General features: G+C 33.5%; 2 protein-coding genes across 3 annotated transcripts; both read left to right on the forward strand.

Annotated features, from left to right (window-relative positions):
* The first annotated feature begins 953 nt into the window (after positions 1–953).
* On the forward strand, positions 954–7,655 carry LOC132161913 (agamous-like MADS-box protein AGL18). 2 transcript variants are annotated; one of them, XM_059572135.1, is made up of 8 exons: positions 954–1,296; positions 3,008–3,089; positions 3,295–3,353; positions 4,339–4,438; positions 4,988–5,029; positions 6,276–6,317; positions 6,436–6,581; positions 7,315–7,655. In XM_059572135.1, exons 1-8 carry the CDS (start codon positions 1,061–1,063, stop codon positions 7,400–7,402), a joined length of 795 nt encoding a protein of 264 aa, XP_059428118.1. In that variant the 5' UTR covers positions 954–1,060; the 3' UTR covers positions 7,403–7,655. The 2 variants fall into 2 exon arrangements, with proteins under 2 accessions (XP_059428118.1, XP_059428117.1); XM_059572134.1 differs by having other exon boundaries at positions 955–1,296; positions 3,292–3,353.
* A 3,772-nt stretch (positions 7,656–11,427) lies between these two features.
* LOC132161749 (protein MIZU-KUSSEI 1) lies at positions 11,428–12,505 on the forward strand. The gene has a single exon (XM_059571931.1). The coding sequence runs from the start codon at positions 11,633–11,635 to the stop codon at positions 12,455–12,457; it is 825 nt and encodes a 274-aa protein (XP_059427914.1). The 5' UTR covers positions 11,428–11,632; the 3' UTR covers positions 12,458–12,505.

Consider the following 12,505-nt stretch of genomic DNA (forward strand, 5'->3'; position numbering starts at 1 on the left):
ATTGTTTTCAATTATTGCCACAAAAATCTATCCTCTTGAATTGTCCTATTTACTAGATGCTAGAGCACATTCTTATATGTCGTATAATTTAATGATGCGACAATAAGAATAGTCATTAAATTTATAAAAAAATAGTAAAAGTTTATTTTTACTATTATATCACTCTACTAAAATGACATTACTCTTATTTGTTAATGTATTTATTCTAAAATAGAAAACAAAAGATAAAAAATTAAAAAAATTAAAAAAAAAACTAAAAATTTAAAGAAACATAGCCTTATTAATTGAGCCAATATTTTGTGTACCATGAAGATAGGAGCAAAAAATAAAAAATAAGAAAACTTAATTTGAACCTTTTGTACTTTCACTCGATTTTACAAACCCCTCTGATCTTCTAAATTTTTCATTTTGGACCCCTGAACTTTCAATTACTCTCAATGTGGACCCCTTCGTCAAATTTTAAACGTTACATGACGTTTATACCCCTAATTTTTGTATAAAATTTCAACTTTGAAAACGTTTTTTTATTTAAAAAGAAGGAAAATTAAAGACATGGTTTTTTTTTTGTATTTTTAACGGCTAAAATTAACGGAAGAATTCTAATTGAGAGTAATTGAAAGTTTAGAGGTCTAAAATGAAATATTTGAAAGTTCAAGGGATTTGTAAAATCAGGTGGAAGTTCAGATGGCCAAAGTGAAGTTTTCGCTAAAAAATAATAAATAAATAATAATAATAATAATAATAAAAGAAAAGAAAAGAAAAGAAAACCTATTTAATGTGATCTCTTTGCAAATGAAACCCTATTGGAGTAGAGTTCATGGTACCTACCTCCAAGAAGTCCCTAAGGAAAACGCTGAAAGTGGCAAAAACGCAATGCTCAAGTAATGGGGATGCCATTTTTGGTTATTTGCCTCATTTAGTATTCTATCTGTCACCTTTCTATTCTGTATCCTAATAATGGTAGTACTTTCCTTCATTAGCCTCTAAGAATCCCTATCTTTTCCAAGCAAACACAGTTTATATATAGTGCTTCTTTTCCTCTCTTCTTCCTTCCCATCTAATGCTCCCGTTTGGAGGAAAGGAAAGGAAAATATCTGAGAGACGCAGAAAAACAATGGGCAGAGGTAAAATTGAGATTAAGAGGATCGACAACCTCAATAGCCGTCAGGTCACGTTCTCCAAACGTCGTACTGGGTTGCTCAAGAAGGCCAAGGAACTCTCCGTTTTGTGTGACGCCGATGTCGCCGTCATCATTTTCTCCAGCACCGGCAAGCTCTACGAATTTTCCAGCTCTAGGTACGTCCGCTTCATTTTTACTTCTTGTTTGGCTGATTTTCAATCTCTCTTTTTTTATTTTTTATTTTTTAATTTCATCAAAGATTTTATAAGGGTTTTAATATTTTATCAATCATGTTAAAAAAGAACGATGTTTCTTGTTACAACTTACGAATCTGGGTTTGCGCCGGCCGGCCGGCCGGTTGTTTAGAATGTAAGTTGTCCGGCAATCTTGTGGCCCAAGTTATGAAGAAAGTGTAGAGCTTGTTTGGGGGAACTTTTTGGTACAGTATTTTTTCTTTTTAGTAAAAAAGTAAAATCAACACAAAATATTCATTAACTATTTTTACTTTTCACTTCATAACAGAAAAACAAACAAATATCAAAGTAATCTCTGACCTGACCGAGTTGACATGCGAGTAAAATGTGAGCATTTTTTTAGATTTTTTTTTTCTTCAAAGTGACAGTTTAGGACTTGAAATATTATTATAACTAAAAATAGAAACTAATTTTAGGTTGCAAAAATATGAAAGAAAAATCCAAATATAGAAGATTAATTTCTGGTATAATTTTATGGCAATTGGTAAGACTAAATTTGTTCAAGAAGAAAATTTAATAAGGAAAACGCCATATTTATAAACGGCTAGGGTACCAAACAATTGAACCAAATTTTTTTTTTTTTCAAACTGATATGGCAGACCGTGAGTAGCAGATAAGGAAGAGAGACTTGCATTTTTTAATTAAAATTTAAAATTTTCTTTGTTCATTTGTTTGAAAAATGATTATCTCCATTTCAAATCCCTTTTATTTTCTCAATTTAGTGCATTTTAAAGGGTAATGTTATCCAAAGGTTTTAATGATAAATTGATGATAATGCATTTACCAAAAGTTTTAATGATGGTAGTGCATTTAATGCATTACCCTTTAAAATGCACTAAAACATTAAATTCACTGTCCTTCAAAATGTACTAAATAAAGGAAATTGAAGAGATTTGAAATGGAGAGGATCCTTTTTGTTTGTTTGACTCCCTAGCAATAGCAAAACAGTAATATCAATTTATAAAATGATTATAAAAAAAAATTGTTGCACCCAAACAGGTTTAACAAAATATGGTAACTTTGATTTTTTGTTTTGCCTTCTTGGTTTTTCATTTTCTGGGTTGTGAAGCTCTGGGCCCAACACATATAACATTGCGCTGCTGGCACTTGCTGTGCGGGCCATTCGCAGGGTCACTTTTAATTAGTGGCACAATTTTTGATGCTGATGAATTATTTACTATAAATTTTTGGATTTTGACAAATTTTTATATGAATTCAATACAAAATTAATTTGGTAGAGTTGAAGTGTCTGCCTCTTTTAATTAAATGTATTAAATTAGGAATAACTTATATAGTCTTATACCTATGACTCGACACGTGACACGGGGAATGATAATTTTCTACAAGATCTGATTAATAGGTTAGAGTTGAGAGGGTTGACCTGTTTAATTAAATTGATTAGATTATAGTTGACCATATGGCCAACAATCGACTCACGAGTACAAATTGCTACCCTTAAAAAGTATGTTCAATGCACCACAAGTGTGGGATCAGATGGTATAATATGGGTGAATCTAAATGATTTAATAGGAAAATAATAATGGTAGATTTTTTTAAGGAATTTTAGAGCATCTTAATCCATATAACATGTTTCTTATCACTGATATATTTTTATTATTTTAAATTCATGAAGCATGGATCACACTCTTTCAAGATACAGCAAGGGTCTGAATTCGGATCATCTAGAACATCCTTCGGATAAGCTTTCAACAGAGGTGTGTAATCTAAGGCCTGATACTGATTATAATCATGGTTTACATTTTTTGGCCCTAACCTTTTGACGTGACCAAATATCTTGAACATGAAAGAAAAAAGATACATAATCAGTAAGTTTGGTATGTGTATCACATGTTTGCCTGTTTTTCGATAAAAAAAAATAAAAAAGTTTCTTATACATGGGCTCTGTTAAATAAACAGCAGGCGCAAGATGAAGTGAATGCACTGAAGGATGAATTTGCTAAGCTACGGTTGGAATACCTGTAAGTCATCCTCACTATATTCAATGATCTAACCGATGACATATGAAATCATATGAAAAAACTTATTTACTCTCTCAAACTTACCCCCAAATTCTAATGTTCTCTCAAATTTTAGAAAGTTGCAGTGACTTGTGAAACTAGCTTGCCCTTTTACTTAACCCAATTAAGATTTCTATTAAATCTGACAAAAAAAAATAGATAAAATATTCATTATACATTTTGTAAAAATATAAATATGGTCTTAGATTAAAAAAAAAAAAAAAATTCATAGAAACCCACATTCTGACCCGGAGAAGGATCCTCTCCATTTCAAATAAAATGGTATTTTTTAAGATGGTATTTTTGTCCAAAAAAATAAAATGACAAAATTGTCCTCCTAAAAACAACTAACCCGTTCAAATGGAGAGGGTCCAGGTCCACCTGACCTTGGGTTTCTAACCTTGGAGACCTACAGCTAGGTCATGGGTTTAAAGGAGACCCTTGGCCTAGTGACAGCTCTAGAGGAGATTTACGGCCTAGTCGTAGGTTTCTAGCCATGGAGACCCACACAGCTAGGCTGTGGTATTCTTTTAAAAAAATTTCGTTGCATTTAACAGAAAATTTTAACGGATGAGGCTAAAAGAAAGAGTTAGATAATTTGGAGGGTTAATTTGTAACTTTTAAAAGTTTGGGTGAAACAATGAGTGTAAATTTGAGAGAAGTATAGTTTATTTATTTATTTTTAAAATAGATTGTTTTGCTCAGAAAAAAAGAACTTTTGTATGAAACCCCACAATTTATTATTTGCGTGGAATGAGCGGACTCAAGATATAAAAACTAAAAAATAAAAAATAAAAAAAGAAAAGAAAAAAAAGCTCATTTGATTGCTACTGTTAATGTCCTGGCAACGGTCTAATGTTATGGTGTCGAAACACGTCACTAGAGTACAACCCTGTTGAATTTATTTCCTTTAGTTCCCATTCTTATTCGCTTTCTGACTATATAGGCGGATGTTGGGTAAGGAGCTGGATGACTTGAGCTTCAAAGAGTTGCAGCACCTAGAGGAACAGTTGAGTGAAGGGATATTATCTGTGAAGGACAAGAAGGTGCTGAGATTTATACTTACATTTTTGTACTTGCTTTGGTGAATTTAATTATTTAATTGATATTTTAACATTTTTCTTTACATGTAGACTTAAATTATCTCTCAATAAGTGAGACTAAATATGTACAATATTTAACTGAAATGAGAGTAAATTATGAAATTATGATTCAAATTTATAACCTTTGCTCTGATACTATGTCAAATAAATAATTATTTCTAAAACTTAAGCTTATAAGAAGTGAATGATTTAATCATTTAATTAATATCTTAGCAATGGTGTATTGTATTTACTTTAAATTAAGGTCTTTCCTAAACTTTAAATTTGATAAATCAACTCTAAATATAAGATTTATTACAATATTCTCCTATGGTTAAAGTTTCTCCAATTTCTCTTATACTTTAACCTTAATTTTTATGTTTTTTTATTAAATTATCATATGAGTTTGTGATCACGTGACAAACATGTGAAAATTGAAGGGTAGATATGAATTTCAAGCTTGGTAGTTGGTTCTTTCTTTCTTAGGCATTAACTGAAACTTTAATGTTGCAGGAGGAAGTACTTTTGGAGCAACTTAAGAGGTCCAAGTTACAGGTAAATTAGACACAATCTTTTATGAATGCCGATATTTTTTCTTTTTCCTTTTAATCTTTTGGTTGCTTTTATGGATGAGCATCTTAATTAGGATCCATAGAAAAAGGTTACATCAGTTAAAAAAGTATTTCCACAGAAAGCTATTTTATAATTGACTCTGTCATTTATAAATTGCCAGTCTTTCCTGCGAAAAGTTTTCACCCTAGTAACTTGGGAAGAAAGGAGCCAGATGGTCCAACCAGCAAAACAAGGCCCAAAAAGAGGGGTGCCTTTAAATGTTTTAAGTGATATGAAAGAGTAAAATATTAGGAAACTCTATCTGTGATCTTACTTTTTGGTCTTATCCTATTATTAAATGGAGATTTGTTTTTTGAATCATTACTTCTGTTTTTGAGACATGGTTTGGAGAACTCAATTGTAAACAATTTAACTCTCAATTGTTAGACCTTTTTGGCAATTTGGTGTTGCATTTACTCGAGAATTGCCGATGTATGATTGGGAGGTGGAAGTGGTTTCTTTTTTCTTTGAGTTGTCGTATTCTCAAAGAGTAATGCAAGGAGACGAGGATAAAATTTATTGGATTCCTTCTAGAAGGAAAATGTTTGAAGTGAAATCTTACTATCATGAGTTATCTATTTTGGTTAGTTTTTATTTTTCTTGGAAGAATATTTGGAAAATCAAAGCTTAACTTTAGTGAAAATCTTGACTTTGGATAATTTACAAAGGATGAATGTTGTTGTGGTAGATTGGTGCTGTATGTGCAATAAAAGTGGAGAATCTATTGATCACCTCTTTTTTCATTGTGAGAATTGCAAGAGAATTATGGAGTTCAATTTTCCATTTGTTTGGTTATGCTTTGAATGGTGAGAAAGTTGTCGGTGAGCTAGAGAGGACAACTTGGACACCGTACTGCTTTGAAAGTGTGAAGATTGGTTCCTTTGTGTCTAATGTGATGTATTTGGAGAGAGAAAAATGTAAAAAGCTTTAAAGATCGTGAGATTGCGATGCTAGAACCTCAACAGATATTCCAATTCCTTCACACATGGGTGGTAACATTCAATAGCTTGCTTTTTTCCTTTTTTTTTTTTAATTTTTATTTTTTAATTTTTTTATATATTTCTTGTATATTAAGATTGCGTCCCTCTGCACTTTAATAAAATTGAATTACTTAAAAGAAAAAAGGAATTACTGATGCAAAGAAATTAAATATTCTGCTGAACTGTCAAAAGTTTTATTTTACCCTCAGGAACAAAAGGCCGTGCAAGAGAATGAGGCCCTGCGCAAACAGGTGAGAATTAAACTTGATTCAACTATGATGTACATCAAAGCCATTTCTTTCATTGTAAAGCTTTGTAAACAACATAAATATGTTTTCATTAATTTGTATTGTCTGCAAATATGAACAGCTTGAGGAAATGAGGCGAAGCTGCAAGTCACCTTTCCTTCAATTCAACCCTGTGGAGAGGAGGTTTTCACTCACAGGTTCAAAAGCTGTCTCTACTTCTTCATCTGAGGAAGATGATGAGCATTCAGACACTTCTTTGCACTTAGGGTACGTCACAAGTTTTCATGATTACAATATCTTCCAATATTCTCTAAATACTCCATCTTTAATTGTTTGTCCTACATATGTTTTATTTTCCTTCATTTTATTTGGCTATCATCCAAGAATTTTAGGTAACCTTCGTCCCTAAAATATGTGGGGCTTTGTGCTTAAGACTTGTCCACATTTTGATCATGATACTTCATTTACACTCATTTTTAAGGGGCTATGCAGAAATAATTGAGAAGTGAGCTATTAAATTTTGGGTCTGTTTGAATTTTGCGATTTTAAAAAACACAATTAAGAGTTTGGTGAAATTGTAATTTAGTCTTTAAAATTGTGCGTTTTTAAAAACGCACACCCTTTGCTTGCGATTTGAAAATGCAAATTTTTCTTCGTTTTCAAATCAAACTTTTTTAAAAACACAATTCTTAACAATACATTTTCTACGATTTTGATTAAAATCACCTTTTTCGTATGTAAAATCACAGTGTCAAACGCACCCTTAATTGAAAAAAAAGTTTGCTGAAAATGGTACACACTCCACCTAGAGCTTGTAGCAACAACATCAGTTTTAGGCTTAACCAAAGAGTTTTGTTGCCTTTGACAATGCCAATTTTGAATGCTTCTCAGATAGCCTATTAATATAGAAAGGTTCATTTTAATCATAATTCAATGAAAATCGTTTCCAAATCCTAATTTGGTCTATACTTATAATTTTTGTCCAAAATTTGTTTCTCAGGTTGTCAGTAGATGTTCGTCCGAAGAGAAAAGCACGAAAGAATGAACATACATGCAATGACTCGGGAAGCCAAGTGGCATCGGAGTGATATTTTCATTAAGCAGTTTCTGATTGGAGTTAGATAGTTGTATTTAGTAGTAAGATAATGCTATTATTTACACTCGTTTACCACATTCATTTTACATATGGACTGATGTGGCGTGTTTTAAGTGGAGCTACTTACAACACACCATCTGCCGATGTAAAATAGGTGTGATATAAATGAGTGAAAAGAGCGTTACTTGTTTTCAAATTTCTGTAAATGCTAATGGTAAGACATTTTAGGAAACCTTGCAATTCATATAAGGCACAAGGGTTTTAATGCAAATGGCAGGTCTCCTTAATATGACTTGGAAAATGAAAGACTTAAGAAAGAAGAATTTAAATTTGGCTTCAACTTTGAATTGAAAAGCCAGTAATTACAAGCTGTACTAAAAAATTGTAAGGGTACTACCAATCTTACTACAAACAAGGCTAATTGAATGGTGCCAAACCTGAAGATGATGTGACACCATTTTCATGAGCTGTCATATCAGTTTTTAAGGTAATAAATTAATATCTCTAACAACTATTCTAACACGATTAATTTAATTATTGAACCTCCAATTTTTGTAATGTTATCACTTTGATAGGTTTTTCCGTTAAATCATAATTGAAGGGTATCAAAATTATCAAATTACTCTCAATTTTTTTTTTTTTTTTTTAAAAAAAAGAAAGAAAATTGCAAAGAATTTAACGGAATTTGCAAAAATACCTACCGTTGAATCTTTGCAATTTTTTTTTTAATAAAAAAAAATGGTGTTTTGAAAAATTTGACAATATTTAACTGAAAAATCTAACGAATGAGTGACATTATATAAAATTATAAGTTCGATACACTAAATTTAAAATTTTTATTTTTTATTTTTATTCAATATGAGAGAGGGGGAAGGGAATTTGACAAGGTGATTAAGATGCAAGCTTGATACCCTAGTTCAGCAAGCTTAACATAATGTGCAAAAATTAGAGTTAAGCTAATAAGTTCAGCTTCAATTAGTTTCTCCTGTTCAAAAATAATTGAAGTTTTATATGCGCCGACTGATTTTTCTTTCGAATGAAAGAATTTTTTCCGACCTAGTTTGAACCCGGCTTAGATTATGAATAAATATACGCATCAACTGTGGGTCCCATGTATAAAGTCAGCTATCCAACACAAATAATCTTCATCTTTTCTTTGCTTACGATATTAAAATATTCTCAACAATTATTTATATTGATATTGTTTATTAGAAAATATATATATATGAACAATGGGGATGCTGATGCAATATATTACGTTGACATGAGAATGAAAGAAACACCTGGTGGCACATGATCTGTTATCAACTTCAGCCCCCAAAATTGTTAGGCCACCAATATAATTGGTCATGGGACAAAGCATGCCTTGTTCGGAACCGTCCAAAAATTAATATTAATTTTAATAATAGTAATGATGATTAATTATAAAAAATCATAAGGATTAAGTATAGTTGATATATATATATATATATATAGTATTGTTTGGGATTCCGAATAGATGGGGACAAAGTGGCCTCTTACACAACATAATTTTGCATTGACCTTTATCATCATGCTCGTCACCCTCTTCATCTATGTATCCACCACCACAAGAATAGTCACCTCAAGCGCCGTTTAGTGCCTGGCTAGGGCCAAAAATGCTTTCAACATCCAAGTTATCCGATAATAATAATAATAATACTTATTATTATTATTTTTAATTAAATTTATTCTCACATGTTCTAAGGACGGGCGAGAGAATCACGTATTCTAAGGGTAACTGTCAGTTTAATAAATTGTACTGGAAAAATTGCCAAAGATCTTTGGAAAATTGAAATTCAAAGCAAGTGTTAAGCTTAGATGCATGATCTAAAATCATTTTATCATGATAATTAATTTCATGAATTATGAACATTTTTCAATTAAGGAGCCCTTTTTCTACTTTCTCCAAATTTTTATATTGGTTGTCAAATGTTGGTTCCATGTTGAGTCATTTTCATGATTTTTCAAATAATCTCAGGATTTTTAGCATAAGTCCGCATCTTAGCATATAGAATCAGAGACCGTCAGCCATGACTTTGATTTGTGTTTTGTGTCTGTACACACAAGATACAAACTAACGGTGCCATGCATATTTAATTACTAATGTGACAGTCCCACCTCCTCAGCTTCAAAATTTTTTAAAATTCCTTTTTTTTAAAAAAAAAAATAAAAATAAAAAATTAATGAGATGGGCTCCTCAAACTTAATTGTTTACCCCCAAATTTTTTTTTTTGAAGGTAAAGCCTACTTAACCTCCTCAAACTACCATCCCAATGACAATTTACCCTCCAAACTATCAATTGTGACAATTTACCTTCAAAATTACCAAAATAATGACAATATACCCCAAATTTTAACAAAATAACGAAATTACCTTTACTAAAATAAAAACAAAAATACTAAAATTTAACTTCTTTTTTTTTTTCAAAATTTAAGGGTATTTTTGTCTTTGTTGAAAAATTTATAGGGGTAATTTTGTCATTTTGCTAGCATTAAGGGGTACATTATCATTGTTTTGATAGTTTGGAAGGTAAATTGTCGTAATTGATAGTTTGAAGGAGTAAATTGTCATTAAAATGATATTTTGAAGAGGTTAATAAAGGTTTCGGCCCTTCCAAAAATTCTAATTCTGTGCACAGAAAGCAAAAGACGCAAGTCGTCCCCATTATCATGACATCTAATATAATTCTTGAGTAAGGGCTTGTCCCTCTCTCTCTCTCTTAATTGACTAAAACAACTTGCACAAAGTGCAGTGTACTGTACTACTACTGTGTACGCATACAAACAACCCTTTCATATTGCAAGAGCACGATTTGTCTTTGCAATGGAAGGAGCTAAATTAATTAAGAAAATCAGTCTGGAAGATTTCTTCCCCATCATAATTAAGAAAGGGCATGCAAAGAGTGAATTAGAGAAGCAGGCTGCCTATTGAGAGGCTGTTAAGGACATGCAGCTCGTGTTGAAATGAGTCTGACAAACAAGTAATAAATTAAAGTCTCCATCATGTTTCAACCACCTTGTATTTCTGATCATAATCTAATGGTCGGCAAGGAATCGTAAAACATATAATATGAGCAAGAAATCTTATCATACGATCAAGAACAGATCATCGTAACTATCAAATCTTCACCTTATACTTGCCAAATTTCATGCATGCATGCATGTTAGTGAAGTGAATCCTATATATTCTCCAATTTATATATTATATTGTGGTTAAGTTGTCATTAAACGAGCTTGGATATATAAAATTCACATTAATTATCAAACTAGGAGGACTATTGATGTAAATATGTAAACCTCCATCCGATCCCCAGCCTCTCTGCCCCAAAAAAACCCCCTCTTTTCCAGTGTTTTATACTGAATTATATGTGGGAAAACAACATTATTATACTGAATTATATGCTTCTAGCTGCTTGCCATTGATTTAGTCATATTAAACATTTTAGTTTGAACAAACAAACAAAATCCTCTCAAAAAGCTCAGATTTTTTTGTTGGGGGCATCTTTTAGGAGTCAAACCCTTTAATTCTTTTTTTTTAAGAAGGGGGATGTATTTTTTAGATTTTTGAGAAGGACATATGAGTCTTTTCTAAATTCTTTTTAAAGGAATAATGCATATTTTCTTCCTCTCTTAGATAGAAAAGTTCATCTAAAAGGAACTAGCAATTCAAGTAACAAAATAAGAAAGGTAATATAAAACTCATATGTTCAAGCAAATTTTGGGTTACTCGCTCACCTCCTAACGACTTTCTCAAATTTGCTGTCTGGATTACTAATAGGTAAGAGGTTAAATCTTAATCCTTGTGGTGATTGAGGCATGAATTAACATGGAGGATGGTTAAAGTGGACCCAGAATAGATGGATGGTGGAGATGAATTGAGTGTGTGGTGAAGGCAATAGTGAGCATATGTAATGGTGGTTTGTAGGACCATATTAAAAGTCTCCTCAGACCCACAATTTATATAATTTGTCTTACAAATCATCATCATCACCACAAGCCTCCATCGTCCCCCTTTATATTCCCTACCTCCCAACACTATCATCATCTTGTCGGCCCCTTTATCCTCCTCTCTCCCTCTCCCTCCATCTCTCTCCAACTTCACAGATTTCTCATTCCCACTCTGTTTTCAGTTTTCATTCCCTTCGTGTTTGGAAATCCAAGATTTTCATTTCCATCTTCATCTTCTTCTTCTTCTATTATAATGAAACAACAAGAACTCATCACCCTCCAAAGAAACAGCAGCGCCGCCAAAAGCACCAGAAGGATCCTCCCCTCCAGCCACAGTCGCTCCTCGTCGTCTTTTCTACCCGAAACCGACGAAATCTCGGATAACCTCCTCGTCCCGAAACACTACTCTCCGGCCAATTTATCCGACCAACTCTCCAAACCCCATTTCCCCAAAAGGATCTCGTCCATCCTCCGCTCGCTCCTCAACTTTCTCTCCTTCCCCACCATTCTCCCCACCTGTAAATGGCTATCAATCCCTTCCAATCTGTCCCTCAACCCCTCCCTCGGCCGTAAAGTCACCGGAACTCTCTTCGGTCTCCGGCGAGGCCACGTCAGCTTCGCCGTTCAGCTCGACCCGCGCTCCGAACCGCTTCTACTCCTCGAGCTGGCCATGTCGACCTCGTCGTTGGTCAAAGAGATGTCATCCGGTCTAGTCCGCATCGCGCTCGAGTGCGAGAAGGGTGGACCGGCTCAACCCGGCCGGTCCAGGAAGCTATTCCAGGAGCCGACGTGGACCATGTACTGTAATGGGAGGAAGTGCGGGTACGCGGTGTCGCGCGCGTGCGGGGAGTCCGACTGGCACGTGCTGGGGACGGTGCAGAGCGTGTCTGTCGGCGCCGGAGTGATTCCGGTGGTGGAGGACGGGAAGAAGATCGGCGGGTCGTCCGAGGGGGAGTTGCTGTATATGAGAGCGAGGTTCGAGCGAGTGGTGGGGAGCCGTGACTCAGAGGCCTTCTACATGATGAACCCGGACGGCAATGGTGGGCCTGAGCTCAGTATTTTTCTTCTGAGAATATGAAGAACAGAAGTTGAAAGAAAGCAAAAAGGGCAAAAAAAAAAAAAAAAA

The sequence above is a fragment of the Corylus avellana genome, chromosome ca9 (genome assembly GCF_901000735.1).
Source record: "Corylus avellana chromosome ca9, CavTom2PMs-1.0".
In the NCBI taxonomy this organism is placed as follows: Eukaryota; Viridiplantae; Streptophyta; class Magnoliopsida; order Fagales; family Betulaceae; genus Corylus; species Corylus avellana.

Excerpts from the sequence above, each read along its gene's own strand:
- LOC132161913 (XM_059572134.1), top strand. The coding sequence starts at position 1,061 with ATGCTCCCGTTTGGAGGAAAGGAAAGGAAAATATCTGAGAGACGCAGA. Across the intron at positions 1,297-3,007 it reads TACGAATTTTCCAGCTCTAG|CATGGATCACACTCTTTCAA; the intron begins GTACGTCCGCTT and ends AAATTCATGAAG. Across the intron at positions 5,030-6,275 it reads TTAAGAGGTCCAAGTTACAG|GAACAAAAGGCCGTGCAAGA; the intron begins GTAAATTAGACA and ends TTTTACCCTCAG.
- LOC132161749 (XM_059571931.1), top strand. The coding sequence starts at position 11,633 with ATGAAACAACAAGAACTCATCACCCTCCAAAGAAACAGCAGCGCCGCC.